This window comes from Centroberyx affinis, unplaced genomic scaffold (assembly GCF_046629955.1).
Source record: "Centroberyx affinis isolate AG114_WGS23_722 - 3 ecotype Tasmania unplaced genomic scaffold, CSIRO-AGI_Caff_v1 ptg003357l_1, whole genome shotgun sequence".
In the NCBI taxonomy this organism is placed as follows: domain Eukaryota; kingdom Metazoa; phylum Chordata; class Actinopteri; order Beryciformes; family Berycidae; genus Centroberyx; species Centroberyx affinis.
In genome coordinates, this window is record NW_027281351.1 from 185,710 (window position 1) to 212,099 (window position 26,390).

The window sequence follows — 26,390 nt, forward strand, 5'->3', positions numbered from 1 at the left end:
CATACTATATAGCCTGCAGCCCAAGATTTGATTCTGTGAAAGTAGACCCCCGGTGCACGTAACCTGACTGCAGCAGATGTTCGCAAAACCTCGTTCCCGAGCAATATCGCCGGGCGGTGAGCAACAGCAGACAGGGATGCTCCTGTTCCACGTTTGCTGACACCTATACTGCACCATTACCAAGTCTAGAATGTGGATCCATGCACTGTTTGGATGCGTATGAATCAACCTTACACGTCTGACAAATTTAATACAGTATATCCACATGAGAGCTAGACTGAAGGGATGAAGGATGCTGCGGGGGGGGAAAAGACAGTATACTTTCTTTATCTTCGCTTCATGAATCATGCAGCATATTTTACTACGCTGCGCCCAGGTCGCTGCCTGTGAATCACCTTTTACATGTGTGATAAATTTGATATGTCTACATGAGAGATGGAGTGAAGGGATGGAGGAGGCTGCAGGAAAAAAAAGACACTACACTCCTCTTTCATGCATCTTAATCTTGCGGTAGATTTAACGTGGAGAAGCGGGTTGAGTGCACGTTACAAAGGTGAATGCGCCGATCGTGATTGATTCCGTACAAATTGTGGGCATTGATTCGTCTCGGAGAGGGTGCAGCTGAATACATGTGATGCAAACAGGATTTATTAGTGAAACAGTGCATGCAACCGATCCATCGTTGATATGGCTAGCTTTTTCTCAGCTGCCGACAGGAGATACACACCACATCCGGCGCAACAGACAGGAAGCATAGGAGACGGGTAGTAAGATGGTGTGATGGCTGGCTGTGGCTGTGTGTGTGTGTGTCTAACATGTCCACTATGTGTGTGTATGTGTGTGTGGAAATCATTGCATCTTGCGGTTGGCCTGTGCGTGCGCGGGCGTGCGAGGAGGAAAGGATGTTGTCGTGTGATGGTGTTGTCAGGGCGAATAATACAAGGTCATCAGAAAAACATTTCGTGGCATGAGAGAGAAAGGGATGCAGGGAGGGAGGGAGGGATGGGATGGGGATGGGGATGGGGATGGGGATGGGGGCAGTGCAGGCGAGAAGAGATGGAGGGAGAGAGGGAGCGGGAGCGAGGGATGCTGAGGGAAAAAGACGGTATATTCATAGCAGCAGCGGTATTTATAGCCGCCCGAGAGGAGAGGAGAGGAGAGGAGCGAGTGGGGGGCGTGGCTTGGGCCGTGGCTCTCTGCTTCACTAGAGAGAGAGAGAGAGAGGGAGCGAATAGGAGGAGAGAGGCAGCTCTGGTGTGAGAGAGAGAGAGAGAGGGGAGAGCGAGGAGGCTATTTGGCAGGAGAGGGGGGAAAAAAAAGAAAGAAGGGAGGGAGGGAAGGCGGGAGGGAGGGCTGTTTTTGGAGTGTGTATGTGCGCGTGTGTGTGTGTGCGCCTGAGAAAAGAGAGAGAGGGCGGGAGGAGGGTACTGAGCTGAGAGAAATCTGTCAGATTCAAACACACTGCTCTCTGTGTGTGATAGATAGAGAGAGAGAGAGAAAGAGAGAGAGAGAGAGAACGAGAGAAGAGGGGAGGAGAGCTGAGGAGCAGATAGAAAGGGACAGCAGAGGACTACAAAGTGAGGTATGTACGGCTGTCATGCTGCTGTTGTTCATGAATCCAACAGCAACCTGTGTGTGTATGAGTGTGTGTGTGCGTGCACGATTGTGTACATGCGTGACTATTGTGAATACATGTCTGTGTGTGTGTGTGTGTGTAGTTTAGTGTGTAAAAGGGAGACTGAATGCTCTTGGGGTTTTGCAAGTGGACAAATGCATGATGGATGCAGGCTACGGACTGTTAGGGGTATCAATTATGTAATATGTGTGCACCATTTTCACTGTTGTTGCTGTGTGTGTGTGTGTGCGCGCGTGTGTACATGCCTGTGTAATTATGCTTACAAATGCTTAGGTGTGTGTGTAGCCATTGTGCGGAGCAGAGTGTCTTGAGCCATATAGAGTGATTTATGGCCATTGTAAATATAACTCATACTCCTCCTCTGCTGTTAGAGCAGCAGAGCCTCGACTCCTCCTGCTCATCAGCTGTGGTATCGACAGCTAATTCATATTCTCTCATTAGAAGATGCAGACAAGTGAATGTTTTCAACAGGCATCTACCAAACTAATATTCCCTTTGTGCTGTTGGGTGATAATAGAACAAAGGGGATGTTGATGTTAATGTAACACAGCAGCCTGGCCGGAGACCTTGTAACCTAAAAAGCTCTTTTAGCCAGGCAGAGCATTTTTTTTTTTTTTTTATTGGATGGTTCGAAGTTTAGTTTCACCACAAAAGGAGGTTATGGTTCGGATTCAGGTGTGGATTCTCGAAAACAAAACACATTCTGCTGAGATCATCTCTTGTCTGTTGACTTGCAATTGACTTTCTCCATTGTGGTTGCCCATTGATTTTAGTCATAGCACGCTTTTGGGAAGTGACTGACTGCAATGCATTCAGACAACCCAACCTGGCTATGCAGTTGCAGCCATTTCAAATGATGCAAATCCCTGAACCTAAAACAGCAAATGTGCCATGATGATTGATAGCTACCATCATGCCTTCCCTGCCTATTGAAACAACTCAGACCCCAGCTGTGTAACATAGACTCTCAGAATCAGAACTATACAAATATATGAGCATTACTATATATAACAGAATGTAAAAGTGTTTCTTCTGGTAAATTGACTGTACTTGCACATACTGTAGATAAAGTGATGCTGATTCTGATCTACTCCACTTTATCAAGCAGTGTTTCACCTGTATACATTCAGCTGTGGTGAGCATGAAAATGTCCACCATTGCTCATGAAAATGTGAAATTAAAAGGACGTGAAAATTGTTTAAAAAAAAGCACACTATTTTCTGTCAGATTTACACTATAATCAAAACAATAGGTAATGATTGGTCATTACCTAAACCTAAAATGAATGAGTCATTTATTATTTCACAGTAAAATATTCAAATTATAGTATTTTCAGTCCTACAACCAGGAGTAGAACAGAAACCAGGACCAGAATAAAAGGTGGAACCAAAACTAAAATTACCTCTAACTACCTCTGCTGTAAAAAAAAAAAAAAAAAAAAACTGCAGGGAAAATGCTGGTGGAAAGGCAGAGGTCCAGCGGGGCCTGGGGAGTGGACGTGGCCCGGCCCGACAGCCTCTCGCCCCCTCACAGAGCCCGACTGTCAGGGATGTTTTCATTTCACTTTTTTTATTCCCCCTTTCCTTCATGTTTGCCCTCCACCAGGACCTGCAAGTATTCACTCCGCAAACATTACCTGTAAATGATCTTCCACATAAAACCGTAGAAATGCAGACAGAGTTTTTTTTCTTCTGCCTTGGGCTTACATTTTTGCTAAATTGCCCTCACCGCCTTGCCAGAATCTGAATGGCACCTAATGACAATATAAGGAAAATACACTTCCTTGGCTGCAATGCCCAAAACCAATTTCCATCCCTTTATGTAAATTTCTATCTCTGTATGTGCTATGTATGGTACATTACAGCCTATGTGGTATACCTAGGAGTCTCACATACAAGTGTCTCCTGTATGTGTTGCTTTATGTGCAATTCTCCACTGCAGCCTTGAAACTCCAATTGACCAACGGTGTGTTTTTTGGAAGTCATGACGGTGAGGATTAAGCCGGTGCTGAAGACCTTTGTGAGATTGTCAGGTACACCTCTCTCCAGAGCATGCAAGACTGGGGCAAAAACCTGCGGTGGCACACTGTGATACGGCTTCCTGTTTGCTGTGGCAGCTGCTGCACAGGCAGCCGTTGAAAGGGATATACAACGGTGTAGAGAGACTTTGGCAAGAGGGGAACTTTGTCAGTGATACGATGAATTTGGATTTTCCTACTTTGCATAGCTAATCTTGCATCGGCCTAAATCTCATGACGCGTTCCAAAGGAAAGCCGGGAACGGAGCCAATATGAGAGAATTCTACCTGTTCTACTGCTTTAGTGTGCAATCAGGTTGCTTTTGGATTTTCCAACGAACTGAGGTGTCAGTTAGCTTCCAGTGGTATAGATTAGATCACCTTCAGTGCTTGGTGGTAGCACACCCGTTGGAACCTGCAAGTTCAGTTATCATGTTAGCTGTGTAGATCATTTCATCATTTTTTTATTAAGCATATCTTTCACCTGCACCATAGCATAGCCAGGTAGGATCATGCGCAAATAAAATAAAATAAACTAAAAAAGTATACCTGACAGAGGCTATCAGCTGTTTCTCCACAATTTGGAGATACATTTTAATCCTCTGCTGAGTCAACTTCAGGTCATAACCAGGTCTGTAGATAAAAAGCTGCTGTAAGATGTAACAGCATAGCTCCTGTCTGTGGCTGATTATAGGGGTTAATTCCATTACATTTCATTACAGTGGCACACTGTCATCAGTAAGCTATATGATCTACAGTACATACAGTATGTGCTGTTTTCAAATGCTCTTATGTTTTCATGTGTAGTGATTCCCCACCTGGAATGGACAATACAGTCATCTTCTATTCTATTCTATTCTATTCTATTCTATTCTATTCTATTCTATTCCGTCAACCATGATTTGATCTTACTGCTTCCCTCCGCAGCATTGCAACGAGCGAGTCAATCTTCTTCCAATCAGGCCCGCGCCTGTAAGAGCCCCTCCAGTCGGTCTGTCAGACAGAGGAGCATAGCACCTGATGTGACTGTACCTGACTGGTGTACACAGCAGTGTCTGTGCAGCTGCAGCATGTCTAACAGCACAGATTACCATGAGATGGCGTTGGACAAAACTCATGCATCCGTTTTAACATGCCAACGCTTATCTGCAGCCACGCTGTGCTGAGACGGCGGATTCCCACACACATTACACATCCAACAACTTCACTGCATGCTATCACTGTTCTGCAGCAACCTTACATTTCCCAAAAGTCAACTTTTCAGGAAGTGAGAAAATCTGGCGGAGGGTCCTGTAGACACCCACGTGTTTTTTTTTACTTTTTTTTTTTTTTTTTTTTTACACTGCATTAGCAATAGCTTGGCTTTGCTCCAGGGCTCCGGGGTCAGGAACAAATTTTTTCGAAACAGGCAATTGCAGCTGTTAGGAGACGACGCAGCTGTCAGTCAAACGGAAAAAAATCCGGAGATGTATTTCCCGCAAGAAAGAGATAGCGGGTTAAGTAGGTCAGCGTAGCGCGGCCCGGTTCGGCTCAGATCGGCCTCGGCTCTCGGCGATTGTGAGGAAACCCCCGCACGCCATCGGCCGTACAGATCTCACACAATATGCCACTTGTATCCTGTATTAGTTCTGCTTAGTTTGCTTCGTTTTTTGCTTCATAAGAAATGTGGAGAAAAAAAAAAAAATCCCCATAAGCATCTCACACACTGTACCGCTTGTATCCTCTCTTGGCCCCGGCCTGCTGGTTTAAATTCATTATGGGTATCACAAGACCTCGCTCTCTCTGTGACCTTGACTTTAAGAGTGGAGCACTGTACCCCCATAATCTCCATCTCTCCGCCTCTGCCCCTTTTTGCTCATCCCCCTCGGTCAGTCGCATTCTCTCCTCCCTGGTTTACTTCTCTCTATATCTCCCATCCATCCTCTCCCTCTCTCTCTCTCTCTCTCTCCCTCTCTCCCTCTCTTCAGATCAATTACCAGCTCCTTTGTTCTGTGCAGATTAAGGTCGCGCGCTGATGAAGGTCTCTGGAGCCTCCAAGGTCTCGGGGCCCTCGCAGTCTCTTTTGTAGTGGAAATGTCTTCTCCATTTGTTCGCCGCACTTCTCCATTTGCTCTCCATTCCGCACTGTTACTGTCATTCACGTATGTCAGGGTGACATCCATTACTACTTCTGAATGGGGAAGTCATTCACGACCTAAGGGTATACGAGTGGTTTCGCTCCAAAATGAGATACACACCACATGGAAAAAAAAGTGATACCTAGTCTTAAAATCAAAAAATAGTAGTACTTTTTTTTAAAGGATACTAGCTGACAGTAATTCTTAGTTATGATACCACTGATACGATATGTGATATGACATTATATATGGATGAACAGAGTGACATCTATTTGGGCCAAAGTTTGTTTCAGATCAGGATTTTGGTTCAGCTACTGTTTGGTTTGGGTCAAATCAAGTTATTGCTTGGGCCTGATCATGCAGTTAAACTAGCATGCTTTGCCACTCATAGCAGAGTACCGAAACTTGCTGTTAAGCAATCGACACAGGATGTGGGAGATGTGTGTGTGCGCGTGTGCGTATGCGTACCCGCGTCTATGCATGTGTGTGTAATAGAGAAAGAGCGAGATAGAAAGTGTGTGATTGCATCTTCTCAGCAGACAACAGCTTCCGCTGACTAATAAACATCCATGCAAATTGCAGCGTCTAATGGAATGTAAGCGTTTCTGCACTGCACTTAGCCCTTAGCACTAATTACATTCTTTAAAGTCACAATGAAACTGCATTTTGAAACTGTCTCGCTTCCTTGATGTGATGTATTTCCTGTCGAAACAGGATATTGGGGCGGGACATAAAAAAAAATCACTTACATCTCATTTTCCAAAGTTGGCTAAGCCTGACCAAAGCATGCAACCATTTTAGTACAGTGTAACATCTGCTTAGCTGTACTTCAAGGCATAATCTACCATTAATAGGCATATTAAAGGCAATTGTATATATAGATATATCTCAGTAAACCATGAGTCGAGACCCATATGGCAAAGGTACTACCACATCTTAGTGTAGAGTCTAAATTCCTCAACTTTGGCTTTTTTTTTTTTTGAGAAATCCTCTTGTGCATGGTATGTGGAAAAACATTAAACACACATAAAAAAATCATTGGAAAATTGGTGAAAGAATGTGTGTGTGTGAGCCGTACCTTTATGGTCGTCCCAGAGCACCGAACGTCCTTCATTACTGCTGTTACTCATCGCCTCTCCTCTTCCCCTCCCCCCATCCCTCTGCTCTCTTACTGTCCCTTCTGCGCTCTGCCCCCCATCCCGCTGTCCCTCTCATTAAATCCCTCTCTCTCCCTGCTCTGGTGTCGCTGTCCCTTTCTTTCTTGTCGTCTCTTGGCCTCATTTGTCCCCCCCCTCTCCCTCTCTCTCTCTCCCTGTCTCTCTCTGGCTGCCGCACTCATTTTCTCTTTCTGGTCTCATTACGTCTTCCTCTCTTGCCCCCTCCTGTCCTCTTGTCATCCGTTGGCCTCGCTTGTCCCCTCCCTGCCTCTTCCCCCCCCCCCTCTTTCTCTTCCACTTCTCCTCCTTGTCTACTTTCTGCTACCTTTCCCCTTCTCTCTCTCTCCCCTCCTCCCTCTGTTCTCCCTCAGGTTCACCTATGGAGCAACGTTCCTCTCCGAAGCCCAGGGGATTCCATGGACAGATCGACCCGGCCGACGTCCCCAGTCAGTCAGCGTTGACGCGGACGTGCCACGCACAGCTGTAGAGCAGCGAGGGCAAAGGGGTCAGGGTTGAAAGGTCACCGACTACGGAGCAGGAGAAGGGGTTGACAGGTCTTTTAACAGCGAGGGCAGGACTAGAATCGGAGTTCGGCAAGTAAGGTTTAAGTGACGGTCGAGGGTCAGGGGATCAAAGATGATGACATCGCACGGAAAGCTGAGGAGGGAGAAGGGAAGTCTGGCCGAGTACGAATCACAGGTCAAAGGTGAGTTATTATGTGTGTGTGTGTGTGTGTGTATGTGAGTGTGTGTGTGTTTAACATGCATCTGTTTGTGCATGTATACAGGAATGCACGTGCTCATCCACGCATGAATGCTCCACACCGCCATCCAGCTGTGTGTGTGTGTGTGTGTGTGTGTGTGTGCATGGGTGTGTTCCGCGTCCCAGTGGAAGTGCTGTGCTGTGTTTTGGAGAGTGCATGCTGTGGCTGGCTGGCTGGCTGGCTGGCTGACTGACTGACTGACTGGCTGGCTGACTGGCTGGCTGGCTCCCTGTACTGTACTACGAGGGTGTATTTATAGCCAGTATTAGTGATGCTGTCTCCTCACATCCAGTCAGCCCCGGGCTGTGTACTCAGAGAGAGAAGAGTGAAGAGGGGGAAAAGAGAGAGAAAGAGGGGAGGGGAGGGGAGGGGGTGCAGATGAGCCTGTGAGAGAGAGAGAGGAGCTGAGAATGTGTAAGAGAAGAAGAGAGAGAGAGAGAGGGAGGTGAGAGAGGGGGCGAGGCTGGTGTTATGTGAGAGAATAATGTTTGTATTAGCCTTTACAAACCGTAGTGTGTGTGTGTGTGTGTTGGGCTGTGTGGCTAATGGCTCGACTGTGTTTGCATACAGGAGTGTGTGTATAATAGAGGGATAAGTGGGGTTATTATAAGTGAGCCGTGTGTAATAATCTATGCATCATTGTCAACTTACATACATTTGTCCCTTTTGTCCCATATGAGAATATTTTTGTTGTTGTCTTTTAGTGTTTATTTAGTGTTTAATTGTATAACTGTCTACTCTGTAGGTGGGCGAGATGATAGAGGTGAAACATATGATTAGAATAGTCATTTTTATGTTGTCAACTGGGATCATTTCTGATCAAATAATTTCTGATCAAATACATTTTTGAATTATTGAATTGTTAAAGGTCCCATATGGTGGAAAACAGGGTTTCCCTTGCCTCTTTGATTAAGGAGTTGGATGGTCTATCTAAACATGGTGAAAGTATCAAAACGCACAGTCGCCAACTAAATCCACACAATCCATATTAGAAAAGCGAGCCTCTAAACGAGCCGTTTGGACTTCCGTAACTTTGTGGCGTCACAAAGGTTCGCTCATTATCATTTTTGTAATAAATAATAGACTAACAAAGTGTTTTTTTCAAAGCGGTTGAGCAGTTGTCATTGTTTATTACCGGAGAGTTTTCCCTCCCTGTAGCTGCTGGGCTATGCTGTCTCACGTTTCACTCTTGAGACGGTTAGGCAATCAGAACAGAGGGGTCGTTAATATTAATGAGCCTTAACAACACAGCGACAGAAACAGCCTGTCTTGGTAAGGCTCAGAGAGATGCTGGGAAATGTGTGTAAAAATGGATTGAGAGTGTTTTTGGTACATGACACCACACACACAGCTTTGAATGGACCTCACTTTGAAAACCACTGGTCTAAAACCACAACTGTATGATTTATATTATGTTTTTGCATGCACATGTAATTTAGGAATGCACAAGTGTAGGCATGTGTACATATGTGTGTGAATGCTATATATGTCTTCACTGTGTTTGTGTGTTTATGCCTCTCTGTGTGTGTCTGATTTTCTGTCTCTGGTCTCTCTCTCTCTCTCTCTCTCTCTCTCTCTCTCTCTCTCTCTCTCTCTCTCTCTCTCTCTCTCTCTCTCTCTCTCTCCTCTCTCCCTCTCTCTCTCTCTCTCTCTCTCTCAGACCTGCGGGCCCAGCTGACAGACCAGGTGAAGATTTTAGACTCCCAGGTGGAAGTGAAGCAGCAGCAGCTCTCCGACCTCTCCGAGTTCCTCCGGCGCCGCGGCGACATCGAGGCCGAATACGCCCGCGCCCTCGACAAGCTCACAGAGAGGTTCACCCACAAGACCAAGAAGTGAGTGTGTGTGTGTGTGTGTGTGTGTTGGAAAATATGGTGGCTTACAGCAGGAGCAATGAAGGCAGTGAAAGTTGTTGTATTCCCCTAACTATTCATCAGCCTGTTTAGTGAGAGATTTTAAGGAAGAGAAAGGTGAGGGGAAACTCCTCTCCACCTTCTTCTTTGCTGAAACTGAACAAATTGTAGCCTGAAAGTATTCAAACATAAGTCCAAAAGAAATATTGACATTTACTTGATTTGACAGCAGAAACAATGCTCTTTGATCAAAAATAAGGGAAGTAATATTCCAAATATGCCTAATTTCTCCAAAACATGGCCATTTCTTGTTTTCCCTCTTACATCCATGAGAGTTTCAGTATCTATGGCAGCTCTTGTAAATGTAATTTTTAAAACCCCAAAAAACTGCATTCAAACCATACTGAGATGATTAATTACTTGGATTGAAAAAATATCCTGCATAATAGTATGTAATCATCAATACCTATAATACGTTTTTTTTTTTTCCATGTTTGAGGACATGTAGTAGACATGTGGTACAAATCATTCAAAAGCCAGTAAGGAAATATCAAACACTGTAGTGAGCAGTGTTAGTGCTTGTGTGTATGTGTGTTTGTGTGTTTTCCCTTGTTTTCCCAGCTCCACGCATAAGTGATGAAGTGTTTCATTATGACAGATATAGGACGAGTAAGGACACGTCTCTCTCTCTCTCTCTCTCTCTCTCTCTCTGTCTGTCCGCCCGTCTGTCTGTCTCTGTGTGTCTCCAGGAAGGAGCAGTGGGGTCAGTCGGTGTGTCAGGTCTGGTCTGTTTTGCTGACTCAGACTCGTCTGGAGAGCCGGGAGCACGCGGCGCTGGGCGACACCTGCTGCAACGCGCTCACCCAGCGGCTGGCGCACAGCACCGAGGACACACACCGCCTGCACAAGCGGGTGGGTGAGGGTTTTTTTAGGGACACACACACACACACACACACTCGCTCACGCACACACACGGGACACGTTGGACACATGAGCAGACTTACACAGATAGAGCCTGACAGGTACAGTGGTAGTCATCACAGAAGCCCCCCCCCCCCCCCCCCCCCTTCCAAATAAGCACTGCAAAAAAAAATCCACCTTGACATTTAATAGTAGTCTTAAAGTCATAATGACTAAATGAAAAATGACATGACTGTATACAATTTTTCTTTTCTTTTGTTTTTATAATCAATATCCCATTACATTTACTTCCTTGAAAACACAGTAGTATCTTTAGTGAACCTCATGGTGTACTAGTAGACGTACATAAAAATTCCAGCCAATAAAAACCTCCCATCAAATAAAACTGCCTTTCTCTCCCTAGCTGATATCTCATTGGTTTACACTTTTGAATTATCCCTCCCTGCATTATGCCCCGCCCCAATATCCTGTTTCAACAGGAAATACACCATATTAAGGAAGTAAGATGCTCTCAAAATGTTGTTTTATTTTGACGTTTAAATCAAGTAGAAAAGTCTGGGTGAGATGATTGCACTTAATTTGAGGAAATTTGTGTGTGAATATCTTGAAACAAGGCAGAACAAGGCAGATCACTCTACTCTATCAAGTTGATTTGCACTGGAAACAAGTGAAATCATCATCTTTTTTTTATTTGTTTTAAGAAAAATACAATTTTAAGACTACTAGATTATATGAGTGTAATCGTGTGTTGACAGCAGATTCATTTTATAATGTAGCACAAAACTCAAAAGATGTTGCCAGAGTTGAAAAGTGAACAGACTTTCCAAATAAACACTATTAGATAAGTCACATTCACATATACTGTAAGTAGACACATATAGTGTACTGAATACAGTGGTAGTCTCCATAGAAATCTCCCATCATGCCTTTGTCCTGCACCTGTCTTGGTACCGCAGCAGCCTCTGCAGCCTATTCATTTTCTACAGCACAAACACATCTTTCTCAAATTACTGCTTGTCAGACGGTTTCTTGGTTACCTTCTCACAGTTGAAAAGAAGTGAGCAGAATTTTAATTAAGCAATAAGCCACTTGACGCAGTGCTTTACAGTGGTTTTACAAGCTAAGAGGTGTTGTTGGGCGCTACGCCAAGCAGAACCCTTTTAGCTTCTCTAAAATCACTGTAAAGCACTGCGCTGAGTGGATTATTGCCTTCAAAAGACAAGAACGCAGTGGATAATAATTAAATAATAATAATAATGACATATTATTTTGCCGCCAAGAAATATAGTTCTTGAAGCGTAGCTAAAGAACATGGTTGCTAAGCGACACATAAGCAGCGTATAGAGCCTATGAAACGCCACAGAAACTGGACAGTTGTAAATTGTGGAAGGGTCAGTCAGCAAAGAAGAGTAATCTGGCTTTACTTTGTGCACTTTATTTTGTAATTTCCAAATTTTCAAATTAAAAGAATCTAGTTTCTACTCTTGTCCTTTTAGAATTGCATGAAAAGTTCACAGCTAACTTGTTCTCTTTTCTGAAAAGTAGCACAGTAAATGTTGCTCTTACTTAGAGTAGATTTTTACACCACTATTTTTACTTACTAGTAAAAAGTGGCAGCACTTCTTCCTGAGTAGGAAATTGTAGTACTCTTTCCACCACCGAATAGTGTGCTTCAGCACCCACACACACACACACACGCACACACACACACACACAAATGATCACACAGATATCAGGTACACATATCTGCCTAGACTCATAATACAACTCTTGACAAAACATAGACACACTCATTTTAGAAATTATAAAAAAAAATAAAAAAAAAAGTAGAAAGAATGACAAAAGGCAAAGGATTTGTATCTCTATTTTTTATTTATTTATTTTATTTTGACCTCCACAGAGCAAGGAGGTTGGAATCCAGATGCAGGATGAGCTGCTGAAGGTCACCACTGAACTGCAAACAGTAAGCGCTCTTTATTGTTGGGCTGTAATAATGATAAATAAATGTTGTAAATTAAAATGAACCACTAAGTCAACAAGGACCTAATGAAAATCCTACAGTCTCAGCAACATTAGTTGTAAATTTTGACTGAGGACACTGATGATGATGATGATGATGATGCTGACACTGCTGCTGATTGTGATGAAGGCCCTGAAGACGTACAACCAGTACCACACAGACTGTCTAACAGCTGAGGGGAAGCTGAAGGAAGCCGAACGATTGGAGGAGAGACACACCGGCAAGTCAGCTGACCTTGGCCTCGGCCAATCAGGGGGCCAGAGGCGGAGCTCCGTCAAGAAGATGGAGAGACTCATGGAGAAGGTATAGGCTTCGTGTGTATATGTGTGTATATGTGTGTGTGTGTGTTTGTGTGTGTGTGTGTGTGTGTGTGTGTGTGCGTGCGTGTGTGTGTGTGTGTGTGTGAGAATGGGGCACAGGAAGTCTTAAAGTGGCTTTTTCACAAAGCAAACCATTGTTTCCTGTTCCTGTTGTTGTGTCTGAATTTGTGCATATCTGTCTCCTTTATGCATTTATGTATGAATGTGTTTTCTTTTGCCCGTGTGTGTGTGTGTGTGTGTGTGTGTGTGTGTGTGTGTGCGTGCCCATGTGTATGCATTTGTATGTTCATGTGTTTGTGTTCTCTCTCTGTTATTGCACACCTGCGGATCGTGTTCATGTGTATTTTATCTTCTCTTTCTTGTGTGTATGCATTTCTGTGTGTGTTCTATCTATCTCTTTCGTGCACGTGTGTGTGTGTGTGTGTGTGTGTGTGTGTGTGTGTGCGCGCGCAGAGGCACGGCAGAGTGCAGGAGACCCAGCTGAAGTGCACCAAGGCGCGTAACGACTACCTACTGAATCTCGCCGCGGCCAACGCAGCCATGAACAAATACTATCTGCAGGACGTCAGCACTCTCATCGACGTAAGAGATACACAATACACACTTTGCTTTTATGCCCACGAAGGAAAAAAGGGGGGGGGGGGGGGACAGATGGGAAGAGGCTGGTGAGAGGCAGCGAGAAGAAAAGAGCAACAGAGAGGCTGAATAAAGAGGAGAGGTGTGATGTGAGGATTAGAGAGAGGAGAGATATTGTTGAACGCCCGGGAAGAAAAGCCTATTCACGAGACTCAAAAAGCTGATATCATCCCTCCTTCTTTTCCCTGACTTACCTTCCAGTTATCCTTCCCCTCCCTCCTTTCTCTCCCCTCCTCCCTCCCTCCCTCTCTCCCATCACCACCGTCCTCTCTGCTCTTCCTCCCCTCTCCCTTCTCCCCTCCGTCGCCTTCCCGCCTCGTCTTTCTCTCCCGCCCTCTCTCCCCCTCTCTTCTCTTCCCTCTCCTTCCATCCGCCTCTCCCTCTTTTTCTCTCTCTCCCTCCCACCCTCTCCCCCCCCCTGCAGTGCTGCGACCTGGGTTTCCATCTGTCCATGGACAGGGTGATGCGGTGCTACCTGGCCAGCAGGTGGCGCATCCAGAAGACGGAGGAGGCGGGGCTTAAGCAGCTGGAGACGGCCGTGACGTCGCTGGACCAGGGCGGAGACCGGGACGCGTTGCTACAGCAACACGACACCGCCTTCTGCCTGCCGTTCAGGTTCAACTACCACCCGCACGAGGGAGACCAGGTCAGGACTGCTGGACCTCTGCTAGACCTACACCCATAGTGTCTGCAGCGCTGGGATCAGTGCCGATCCAGTACTTGCATATGACTCGACTCGTTCGGGCCTGCACCGGATCTCATAGTGTGTGTGTGTTTTCTGTGTATGTGTGTGTGTGTGTGTGTGTGTGTTGCAGGTGTGCGAGGTGAGTGCGGAGAGCCAGGTGAGGTACGAGCTGGAGACCAGGTACCAGCAGCTTCAGTCTCGACTCGCTGCCGTTACCTTGGAAACAGAAGAGGTCAGCTAATTACTTTCACCGTCTCCTTTCTGTAATGTTCTATCTATCTGTCTATCTATCTATCTAGCTCGCTAGCTATTCATCCCTTCATTTCTTTCTTCCATTCAGTATCTTGTGGTTCAGTGCCAGATTGTCATTGCAAATAAGAATTATGGCCTAAAGCGGCATTACGCAAGATGTTTATGCAAAAATACACCTGTCTTATCAGCCTAAATCACAAAGTGGGGCTGCAGCAGAGAAGAGTGTGTCATCCCCACTAATTGATACACATTAGATTCGCCCAAATGAAAATCTGGTGTCGGGTATGTTCACTTCTCCGCCTTCAGAAAGTGACAAATCAAAATTTCAAGGGAAGACATTTCTACTTTTTGTTCAGTCCTTTGGTGTAAAGCATCACAGACTGGCCTGGTTGGTAAATATGAGCATGCTGTATGCAGTTTACTGAAGTCATGACACATGATTTCTGGGTACGGAAGTCTTGAAAATTGTGTCAACGTGCAAAATTTGCATTGTGGGACATTATGCACCTGGTTAAATGTAAATAAAAAAATTAATCAAATAATTAACAAAAATAAATGTCGTTTTCTTTCTTCTGTTTTCCAGGTCAGTAAAACACTCAAAGCCACGCTCACAGCCCTGCTGGACAATATGTGCGACAGCGACTGTAACCCCGCCCCCGACCTGCCCAGCAGCCAATCACACGAGCCCCCGGGAGGAGGCACCGCCCCCAAACTCACCCTCGCCAAGCGCCGAGCCAATCAGCAGGAGACAGAGACCTTCTATTTTACAGTGAGTTAATGCAGTGGATTAGTGGTGGAGCGATCTTATCCTCATGCAAGATTAGAGTTTTACTATGACTGTTATCTGATTTTACGCCAAAAAAAAAACTGATGGATATGATGCAGTTTGTTTATTGTATAAATGATCAGTACTATAGCATGGATTCTAATGCAACATTTTGATTGGATTCCACTCAAGTATGCATAAATCTGTGTTATTTATTATTTATGTTTTCAGTGGAGAGTTCCAGTGTCACATGATGGTCTAAATGCTGTTTCAGAGGCTTTTTCACCTTGATGAGAATATAATTCTTGTGGAATCATTGAATACTTAAATAATTTGGGGATTTTAATACTTACAGATATTAAATGTCAGAACAAAATATTAGCTATCAGCAGTTCAGTCCAAAAATATATTGGTACTGGCCTTCAAACACCGACATTAGGTGAACCCTGTGAGGGATTTGATTTAGTTCTAGGACAGGTTCATTGTGATTCTATTATACTGGTGAACCCTTGGTGGCTCATAGGGGATTTGGATGAGTCTTCAAGATCAAGACTTCATCTCTAGGCTCACTGAGTTCTCAGCTGACTTTTCAAAACTTGTTTGTGTCTCTTCAGAAAGTGAAGGAGTTCCTCACCAGCAGTTCTCTGACCTCCAAACTTCAAGCCAAACATGACCTTCTACATGATGCCATACAGAAAGGTACCAGCTCTAACTAACTACTACTGTATGAAGCTGTATGAATCTACTTTAAGCCGAGTTCTTATTAACCAAACCTTACTCTTTCACTTGTGTTCTGTCTTTTCCCAGCCGAGGCGGTCGACAGCGACCCTTCCAGGTAAACAGAGCTGATTTAGATGACTAAGAATAAAGGAAGGAAGCCTGGGAGAGGAAGAGAGAAATGGAGAGAGGAGAGCAGAAGAGAGGACAAGGGAGAGAGAGAGGGGGGAGGGGGAATCCGGGGCCTCACTTATAAAAAGCTTCTCACACACAATCTGTGCTGGTGACCAAATCCAAACCAAAATGGTGACAATCTTCTGTGTATATATCGAAAGCTAAAATCAATGTTGTGAACAATGATAGAAAATATGGTTTTGATTTTTCACAGTTTCTTATCATTTTATAGAGTTTTATAAAAGAGGCCCCAGGAGAGAGACGCTTGAGCATCATATGATCCCAAACATCTTTCATATCTTTCATAAGCGCAGAACTGCAGCAGTAGCTGATACCCGCATGTAAGATGGCGTCATGCATGTCATTTATTATATTTCCCAGAATGCAATACGGTCGGTCAGTGCGTTCTCGGAAGTCCAGACCTGTTTCCCAATACTGCCACACACTCTTCACCACAGACATGCTCTCCTACATACAGGTAACGCTCACGCACACACACACACACAGGCATTTGAAATACACACACACACACACACACACACACACACACACTGACAGTCCAGTCCCCACTGTCCTCACTGCTGCCTTCATGTGTATCGTCATGCTCATGGCTTACTGCTGGCTCTCGCTCGCCTCATCCATTTTCCCCCCTTTTATCTCTTCCTCTCTTGTGAAAGGGATTAAAATGCAGTGGCCTCTCTGCCGCCTCCTCTCTCCACTCCTCTACTGAGTGTGTGTGCGCGTGTGTGTGTGCGTGCGTGTGTGTGTGTGTGTGTGTGTGTGCGTGCGCCTGTTCCCACTGCCGCTAAATCTTTATTCCCCTTATTTCTCCCCCTCTGCCTTTTCTAATCTCTCCCTTTCTCCACTCTCTCCACTCTGCTGTGCTTGGCTTTGGCGCAGGAGGAGGAGGAGAATGTCTCGGACGCAGGTAGCGAACCCCATCACCGACACTGCTGATTTACATGCAGGCCAACGTGCTGTGTGTGTGTGTGTGTGTGTGTGTGTGTGTGTGTGTGTGTGTGCAGTGACATTAGACTTAAGCCTCCCTCTGACCTTTTACCTGCACCTTGCTTCAGCCCAAACACATAAAAAGCTGTTGTTCCTTATTACTCACTCGCTGTTATTCCTTCTTCTCTATTATTTCTTCTCTCTTTGTATTACTGACTGTCATTTTCTACGTTTCTCTCTCTCTCTTTCTCTCTCCCTCTCTCTCTCCTCCAGAGCTCTGGGCAGCAGATTCCTGTGGTGGTTGAAAGCTGCATCCGTTTCATAAATCTCCACGGTGAGTCAGACTTTTACAATATAGCACCGAGCCACACTGAGAGAGCTTTGAGCGCTCTGAATGGGTAGGTGGTGGTGCTTGTGTGTGTGTGTGTGTGTTTGTGTGTATGTGCCCCTATAATATCAGTGTGTGTATGTGTGTCTTGGTCACTCAGGCCTCCACCATGAAGGGATATTCAGAGTTCCCGGGTCACAGAGAGAGGTGAACCACATCAGAGATGCGTTCGAGAGAGGTACAGTAAGACTCCAAAATACCAGTTACTGTTTCGTTAGTTGACAAAATAGTTTCCATCTTTCTTGTCTCTGTTCTGTTGTTTCTACCGCATGGTTATGGCTAGAACGATCATCCAAATCATCTCTCTAATTTTTGTCATCACATAATTATCACGCACAATAATCGGTCTTGAGCATTTGGGGAACAAAATTGCTTTTATTGTACTTTATATCAACATCTTGGCCTTTTTTCCATGCTCTTTAATAAAGCATAATGCCTTGAAATTAAGCTTTAAAAGCAAATAAGTGAGCTGGTGGGCGTCCCAACATTCATTTCACGCATTGAAGCTCAGTTGTCTGCGTGTTCTGTGTCCATGTGTATGTGTCTGATTTCTGTGTGTGTGAGTATGTGTGTGAGTATGTGAACGCCTGCCTGTCTGTGTGTGTCAGTGTTCATTCATCCATTTATGTAACTATATATGGATATGTGTTTGCATGCAATGAAAGTCTACATAGGCGTGCGAATACATTCCTACATGCCTGTGTTAATTCCCTGCAGGAGAGGATCCTCTGTCAGACAGTGAGTGTGACCTGGACTCGGTGGCCGGCGTGCTGAAGCTCTACTTCAGGGGCCTTGAGCCTCCTCTCTTCCCTTACGACAGCTACTCCCAGCTGCTGGAGTGTGTCCGTAAGACCCCCTAATATACCCTCTTGTGTGTGTTTGTGTGTGTGTGTGTGTGTGTGTTGTGTGTTGTCAGCTGTTACTCAGACATGTTTCACTTTCGGTTTTCAATTCTGCTTTCAGTTAATGATTTATTTATATATTATTTAGTTTCAAGTGGGGCGTGATCTGAAAGGAAAAGGGGCGGGGGTGGGGGTAGGGGTGGGGGGGGGTCTTACTTACACATTTAACATTTACCACAGGATTTGTATGTTGCAGTCCTTAATGTCATCATCCAAGGCGTATGAGCGTTCATACAGAAGCCCAATTCAGATGTCAAAAGAATGATGTACTAACCCACAAATGGTGACTACAGAGGAATTCAGGCTATGTAGTCATAAATATATACAGGAGCATCAGACAGGCAGCCCCATTCACTAACCGACTAATCTTAATGTCACAGGATTAAGTGTGTGAGTGCAGGTATGTCACTGGGGTTATCAAGTGGGCTCCTCCCATCACAGATGTTTCATTGAATTGGGCCCGTAACACCTCCACAAGGCTCCACAGTGATTCCTGGCGTCCCAGAATAGAATGCTGCCAGCAAGCCGACATCACGATCAATATCCCAGCAAACATGCTACAGCAGCCGTGTTATTAGCACACAATGTCAGCTAGCACGCTACAAACAAAGAGGAGCTGACAAGCGAACATATCAACCTGTAAAGAAATCAATATGCCAGCAAACGTACCACTAACAAATGGTACCGCAAATGCCTAATTCACAGAGTAGTCTTAAAGTAAAGCAACAAACCAACTTCCAAGGTAGTCTAAGCTTCCAACTCTGCTGCTCCACCTCCGCTACCAACTCAGTAAACCTGGATATTTTCCTTTCATATACAGTGTGTCCCCATAGCACTGTAAACTCAATGAAATACACTATCTGCTGTGTCTCTGACCACACCACCAATCTCTGCCCACCCTTAGCTGGCCTACAATATGCCTGTCCAGAAAATCTTTAATCCTCATCTTTTCTACCTCACAAAAAATAACCAAACTGTATTATCTCCCTTCCTGTCAGCTGATGAATCAGTTTCTATTCGTTTGCTCTCAATTGTTGCTGCAAAACACATGAACAGGATGCTGCACCTGGTTATGTTGCCAGGGGCATCATCCTTGGGATAGACTAACTTTGCATCCAAAATATTTCTAAGCGTAAGGGACAGGAAGGGTCCTCACTTACCCATTGATTAAGATTTGGGGCCCTCTAGCCATGTTTCTTCCTCTCTACATTTTCCCATTTTACCCCCTGGCCCTGTTTTGCCTGACAGACCATCTTTCTTTTCCCTGGCGGAGTTGCCTTATACTCCATAAAGGTTGCCCTAAAACTACTTCTAGTCCTCCCCGCCTTTGTTGCACCTGCCATACAATATATAAATAATATAAGATACTGCATCCCCCTAATTGACAGAAGAATTTATTACCCCTTTTTGAAATATGAGCAAATCAACTTGTTTTATTGTTTGAAACTACAGCTGTCTTGCTACTCTCTGTGTTTCTTTCTCTCACTGTCCTCTGGTCGTTCCAAAAGGAGCATTCCCAATTCTTTCTGCTTTCTGATGCAGAAGTTCTGTGTCACGATTTGCACAACCAACTGAGTTTGCAAACGTACCTGCAGGTTGTTTGCTATCCATGAATATATTTCCTGTGAGAGGCCATATAAACCAGCCCAGTCACCTCAGCGAGGGGTTATCAGCGTAGCTTCATAGTACCTGGCGCTACAATTCCTTGTGGGTGTGAGATCGATGTTGGCAGAATGCAGGTTGAGTTGTGTATCTGGCATGGTTTCTCTGTGCCACAGGCTCATACCTTGGAATGAAATCACATTTATTGCGCTCTTGGGCGGTGTTCTGCAATAACCAAATCTTGCAACATTTGTTTTATATTGTCTTTTTGATATTGTCCTCCTTTAAGGTTTCATCTTGCTCCCTCTCTCCCTCCCTGTCTCTCTCCCTTCTCTCTCTATTAGAAATTGATGGGTTGACAGAGAAAGCTTCCCAGATTAAGGCGATTATCTCCTCCTTCCCACGGCCTCTCCTCATTGTGATGCGTTACCTTTTTGCTTTCCTCAATCAGTAAGCTACAACATAACCCAGTGTGTTATATCTAATATCTGGTATGGCCATAAAGTTTTACCGTGCATGTCAATAATAACAAGAAAATTGTGTGTGTGTGTGTGTGTGTGTTTTCAGTGTGTCCCAGTACAGTGATGAGAACATGATGCAGCCCTACAACCTGGCCGTGTGCTTCGGTCCGAGCCTGCTGAGGGGGATCGAGTCCGGTGACGCTGTTGCTAGGCAGCCACAGGTCAACGACCTGGTCAAGACCATGATCGTCCAGCATGACGTCATCTTCCCCAGCCAATCAGAACTGCCGGGGCCCGTCTACGAGAAGCACATGACCCTGGAGCAGGAGTACTGGTGAGAGATGATTAGGCATTGATATAACTGTGAGGAACTGAGTTAGTAGTGATGACATGCTTTAATGCTGTTAACAAAAATATGGGATTGTTGCCTTTGTAAACAGCAGCTGCAAAAATTGGCTTTGTTTTGGTTAAATTTGGTATTTTGGTATACAGGCTTAATTTCAAATTGCATGAGCAAACAGAAACATCATGTGCAGTAAAACTGTGGTCTGGTGGTCAAACTGGGAAACAGAAGAGGAACTCTGTCTAGCCATAACTTTCCCTGTTCTGCTTGTCTGCAGTGAACCAATCACAGAGGAGGGAGACGGAGAGGCTGAGCCTCTGCACAGTGAGGATGGTGAGTACACACACACACACACACACACACACATACACCACATGCAGTACACACATATCTCCCATTCACATGCTGCTACACACACCGCAAAGCGCGTAAACCACATTCACATTTACAGATGTGAAAACCAGATGAACATTGCATTTCACTGTAACATTGCTCTGTGTGTGTGTGTGTGTGTGTGTGTGTGTGTGTGTACAGAGTGGGAGGCAGTGGCCATGTTCGACTATGTGGCGAGATCTCCAGCGGAGCTGTCATTCAAGCAGGGAGAGCTCCTCATCCTTCACAGCAAGGCCTCCTGTGATTGGTGGAGAGGGGAAGTAGGCGGGGTTAAGGGTCTAATCCCTCACAAGTACATCAGTGTGCTGGATGGGTGAGTGATTTCTGCGTATAACAGCTATACCACGGCCAAGATGATTTTTCCTTATTACTTTATTTCTTAAATGGGTCTTAGATGAGTAGTATTCGAATGTCAATTAATATTCTTTTCATTCATATTTTTCTATGATTAACATCTGACGCTATCTGATTTGTCATGATATGGTTAGCCCCAACTGTCTGGTACTCAGAGCAGGTTAAAAGATATTGACACCTACAGTCTGACCCTGGTCTGCTAAGCACTAAACTCAATTTTACTCCAAATTTCTGCGTCTTGCCTTAAAGACTGAACATTTATCCCATATTTAAACTTCACAGAGAGAGTTCATGTGCTGGGATGTTGTGCTGGTTGTGGTGAAATATATGTAAAATATATTCTCTCTTCCTCTCCGCCCTCAGGTCAGAGCGAGGGAAAAAGGAAGAGGGAGGAGGAGGAGGAGGAGGAGGGGGAGGAGGAGGCAGCACTGGAAACCTGACAGTAGAGGATCCACAGACGGAGAATACGACTCGGTATGCACACACACACACACACACACACACACACAAACACACACACAAATGCATGCTGCAAAATATGCATGCATTCACCCACAAATGGACACACACACGTACACACTCCCACGCATGAATGCAGACAGCAAAATATACACACACACACACACAAATATATGTATATGAATGCTCACTTCCACATGAATGTACACAGCAAAATACACCCCAACCACACGAGCATGCGCACACACACCCACCCACACACACACACACACGCACGCACAAGCTCTTGCACATACGTGTACACACAGCACGAGGAAACAAAGTTTGTGTGTGTATTTTAACAGGATGCGGGTGAACAGCGACAGTGCTTCGTTGCCAGGGAGACAGAGAGGAAGCGAGGGGAGCCCCATCCGAAAGCCCCCAACCTCCCCCGCCACACGTCACCTGCCAGGGTAAGACTGACACACACACACACAATCACAGTCACATTGATATATATACAGTATGCAGTATATATATATATATTGTGTGTCTGTGACTCTGTGGCTGTGACTGTGTGTGTGTCTGTCAGTCTTATATATATAGTATATATATATATATAAGTCACGCGGAACACTGAATTGCATCTCTTACCTTAAAAAATCGGGAAATCCATCCAGAGTAATTCAACTTTTTGGCTATCTTTAGCGAGTTTAGCGTGAAGAGGACGATGACTAATTATGAGGAAAACAAATTAGATGTGAGGGTGGGATATACAACAGTGTTTGCATAATTCAACTTCAGTCGGATATTTAGGGCTGAAAACAAAAGTAACATTTTTCATCATTTTTTATTATTACTGAAACAGTAATTCGTTACATTTCACGTTACTGGGAACAGGTCTTCGCTGAGACACACACTACCACCCAGCATTGTACTGCACATATAGCCTATATAACACAAGATAAAGGAATACGCATGCTCTATCAATCAGTCGATATCTACCTATATCCACTCTTTTACCTCTTAACTCTGTCTCTCCCTCAGGACTCAGGAGCGAAGACACACTCTGGACAGTGTAAGACAGGGCGGCTTCAGAGCCACAGACAGGCCTCCACTTGCTCCGACTGACAAGCCACCAATGGACAAGGTCTGTAGTTCATCCTGTCTGACCTCGCCGACGCAAAGCTGTGATATTCATTTGATGAGATTTTGGCATAAAACAATTATAACTCAAATAAATTTTGTGTTTAGATAACGTCCGCTCGATAGCTAGCAAACCATGCTGTCTGGTTAGCGAGCGTTAACTGTCACTGTCCAGTTGTAAACACTGATTTGCACACGAGCGAACATATCCAGTGGAAGCTAGCATTAGCACTGGCTAGTTGTCACATGTTAAAATCACTTGCTTTGCTAAATTAGCCCGCTGGCTTGTTAGCTAGCCAACAGTGCTAGAAATCAACTGTTTGCTCAGGTTAACAGTCGCTTTTCAAGCTACAACTTGTAGTGTTTTGGAGTCAAGATGAGACGGTTTCCTGGGGCACAGTTATCTAAAGTTGGAAACCTATTCAGACTCACTTTTACTTATTACCAGAGGTGGGATGTAACAAAGTAAAAATACTTAATTACTGTACTTAAGTAGGATTTTCAAGTATCTGTACTTTACACAAGTTTTTCTTTCACTGAAGACTTTCTACTCACTACATTTTCAAAACAGACTCGTTACTCTCGGGAAATCATCAACTGATTTTCTACAATTTTACAATTTTTTTATTTTCCGCATCAGACAGCTTCCATCCCGGAAGCAGCTGATCAAGAGCCAGATGTGATTGGCTGCTTGTTCAGCAAAGCAACACCATAAAGAAAGGAAAGGGACAGAGAGAGAGAAGCAACATGAAGAAGAGAGAAGCAACAAGAGAGAGAGAATATACATTAGTGAATTCAGTTGCTAGAATTAACGTTAACATTTAAATTTAAGACCATGTACTTTTATACTTTGACTTGAGTAAAGGATTTGAAACGGTACTTCAACTTCTACCAGAGTATATTTTTAGACGAGTATTTGCACTTTTACTTGACCTAAGGAATTTGTGTACTTCTACCACCTCTGCTTATTACATTACTGAATTGACCTACTCCCACAACACAACAATCCTTTTCCAGTATGTCTCTTTTTCTTGCCTGGTTGCTGTATATTTAGGTATTATTTGTGTACAGCCAGTTCTCCGATGGACCTCCATTATGGCACAAGCCGTAGTTGCTAGATTTGCAATGTTATATTTGTAATAAGATAAGATTATATTAACTTAATGTGTTACATAGAGAAATTTAATTTCTCATCTTTCCCTCTCTGTTTCTGTCTCTCTGCCTTGTTGTTTGTCTCTCTCTCTCTCTCTCTCGTTGTATATCTCTCTCTCTCAGGACATGATCAATCGTCAGATGAACTCTGTGTTTAAGGAGCTCCTGTCTCGCCAGCCCGCCCTGCAGCCGTCCAGCACCGCCGCCCCTCCTCCTCCTCCCTCTTCCTCCTCCTCCTCTTCCTCTCTCGCTCAAGCCGTCCCCGTTGCCAAAAAAGGAGGATTCGGCCTCAGAGGGCGGGCCCTTTTCAGACCCGTGGACCAATAGAGAGGAGAGGATGACTGTGGAATTACTGATTGATTGACGATGATGATTATTATGATGATGATGCATTTGATGAAGATGTTGATTTATTTTTCTGACACGTGTGTAATATTTGCTCGTCTCTGCCTTCTCATAGTGCCACTAGTCTCGGTGCCGTATTACAGTACGTCCAGTGTGTCTGTTTTCCAGCTGGTTTTGGTCTCTTTCTGTTCTGGTCTGTTTTCGTTCTTCAGGCTTTCGCAATTTTTTGGAGAATCAGGGATGTGACATCACCAGTGATATCACCAGACTGACTTTTAGAACTGGTTGCCGTGGTAGCTACATCAACAACAACAACAACAACAGCAAAATTCACTTAAGACTTAAGCTGCCCCCTAGTGGCAGGTCTGAGATCAGCTCAAGAGTATATTTAAAATAATATATAATATCTATAATAATATATAATAATAATATTTAAATATTTAAAATAACATAAAATAATAACTGATCTGGGGCCTGTGTCTAGGAGTGCCTTCACATCTTTTACTCTTCACATTTATTCCACTTGGAAAGGAAAGGCCTAGTAGGTTAAAACTTCTCAGCATATTCAGTGTTTTAAAAAAATAAATAAAAGTGTGATCTGGCAAGATGTTAGTAGGGAAGTTCAACCTGAATGAAGTGAGACCAATATTTTATAGCAGCATGCAGCGCGCGCACATACACACACACACACACACACACACCGATGAAACACATTCCCCCTAGTATGTGATACATGGCCTGACGGGCAGGCCACAACTCAGGGCTTTTGCAGAGTTAGGGATGGGCTAACTCAGGGTTGGCTTCGAGGGAAGAAGGAAGAGTAAGAGTGTCTCACTCAGGGCTTTGGTTGACTTACTTTTCAACTGGAAACTGTGTCCTAGCCTCAAGAGCCAAAATGGCCTCCGTATCAGAGAGGATCCCGGGACTTCCTCTGATGTTAAACTGTGAACGCGACGGCGACGCTTCGGAGCCGTGACCGAGACGCGACTCTTGCCTCATTCATCCATCAATTTCGGCCCCGTGACGATATTCCAGCGCCGCCCACAGCTCCCGTTCAAAATGTGTGACAGGATCGTTGCAGCGAGGTGTACAATATGAGTTACTTTGACTTCGGAGCATTTGAAATGTTTTTACATATAGCATCTCCCTCCTGTAGTGTTTCAGTATTGGAAACATAGAAGTAGAATCCTTTTTTAAGAATCGATTCTGTTTCTTTGATTAAAACACCCTGTTATTCTGGATCACTGTTTGATGATGTCACTAAATTTACTGTGTCAAATTGTATATGTGGTAAAAAAAGAAAAAAAAAAAAAAAAAGATACAATAAAGATGATCAAGTGATGAATGATTAAGGAGTTGTCAGTAAATAATTGCCAGTTTTCTCACAGTCATCACTGTAAAGATTCAACTCTCCGAGAATCTTGCATCTACAATGAATTAAGACATATTAAATTATGGCTCATGCAGTAATTTGCATGTTTATGAGACAAAAGATTCTAAAACATGACTCAAAATGAATGAATTTGCAGCATTGCAACATTGGCCTGTGTGTGCGTGTGTGTGTGGGAGTGTGTTTCATTGTTTTCAATTACAGTACTGGGGTGCCAGTTCTGTAACTTGATCTTGTAGACCCTCCGTGCCTCATCCTAAAATAACCCCTTCCCACAGCCACCTACCACACACACACACACACACACACACACACACAGGGGAAGACCCGCTGTACCACATTAGCACGTCTGCCTTTCTAAGTCAGTATCAAACAGTGTAGGTGTCTGTGTGTGTGCGTGCGTGTGTGTGTATCTGGGTTCTCATATGCCAAATCAGCTCTAAGGGACATTGTGATTAAGCGGCTGAACTGATCTCATTGACGTTTTAGATTAGCACT

The 26,390-nt window shown here is 44.4% G+C and overlaps 1 protein-coding gene across 2 annotated transcripts; it reads left to right on the forward strand.

Moving 5' to 3' along the window:
• The first annotated feature begins 1,428 nt into the window (after positions 1-1,428).
• Positions 1,429-25,849, forward strand: arhgap4b (Rho GTPase activating protein 4b). Of its 2 annotated transcripts, XM_071538863.1 has the most exons (24): positions 1,429-1,582; positions 7,298-7,632; positions 9,350-9,521; positions 10,289-10,451; positions 12,361-12,423; positions 12,610-12,783; positions 13,254-13,382; positions 13,861-14,082; positions 14,252-14,353; positions 14,957-15,142; positions 15,754-15,838; positions 15,947-15,974; positions 16,412-16,508; positions 17,252-17,312; positions 17,467-17,544; positions 18,084-18,212; positions 20,215-20,320; positions 20,438-20,665; positions 20,952-21,007; positions 21,209-21,380; positions 21,785-21,895; positions 22,225-22,332; positions 22,907-23,009; positions 24,281-25,849. In XM_071538863.1, the coding sequence occupies exons 2-24, from the start codon at positions 7,563-7,565 to the stop codon at positions 24,482-24,484; spliced, it is 2,847 nt and encodes a 948-aa protein (XP_071394964.1). In that variant the 5' UTR covers positions 1,429-1,582; positions 7,298-7,562; the 3' UTR covers positions 24,485-25,849. The 2 variants fall into 2 exon arrangements, with proteins under 2 accessions (XP_071394964.1, XP_071394965.1); XM_071538864.1 differs by lacking the exon at positions 22,225-22,332 and having other exon boundaries at positions 24,281-25,848.
• The last annotated feature ends 541 nt before the right edge of the window (positions 25,850-26,390 follow it).

Coding starts and splice junctions, on each gene's coding strand:
- arhgap4b (XM_071538863.1), top strand. CDS start 7,563: ATGATGACATCGCACGGAAAGCTGAGGAGGGAGAAGGGAAGTCTGGCC. Junction 7,633..9,349: donor GTACGAATCACAGGTCAAAG/GTGAGTTATTAT, acceptor TCTCTCTCTCAG/ACCTGCGGGCCCAGCTGACA. Junction 20,321..20,437: donor CTTTTTGCTTTCCTCAATCA/GTAAGCTACAAC, acceptor GTGTGTTTTCAG/TGTGTCCCAGTACAGTGATG.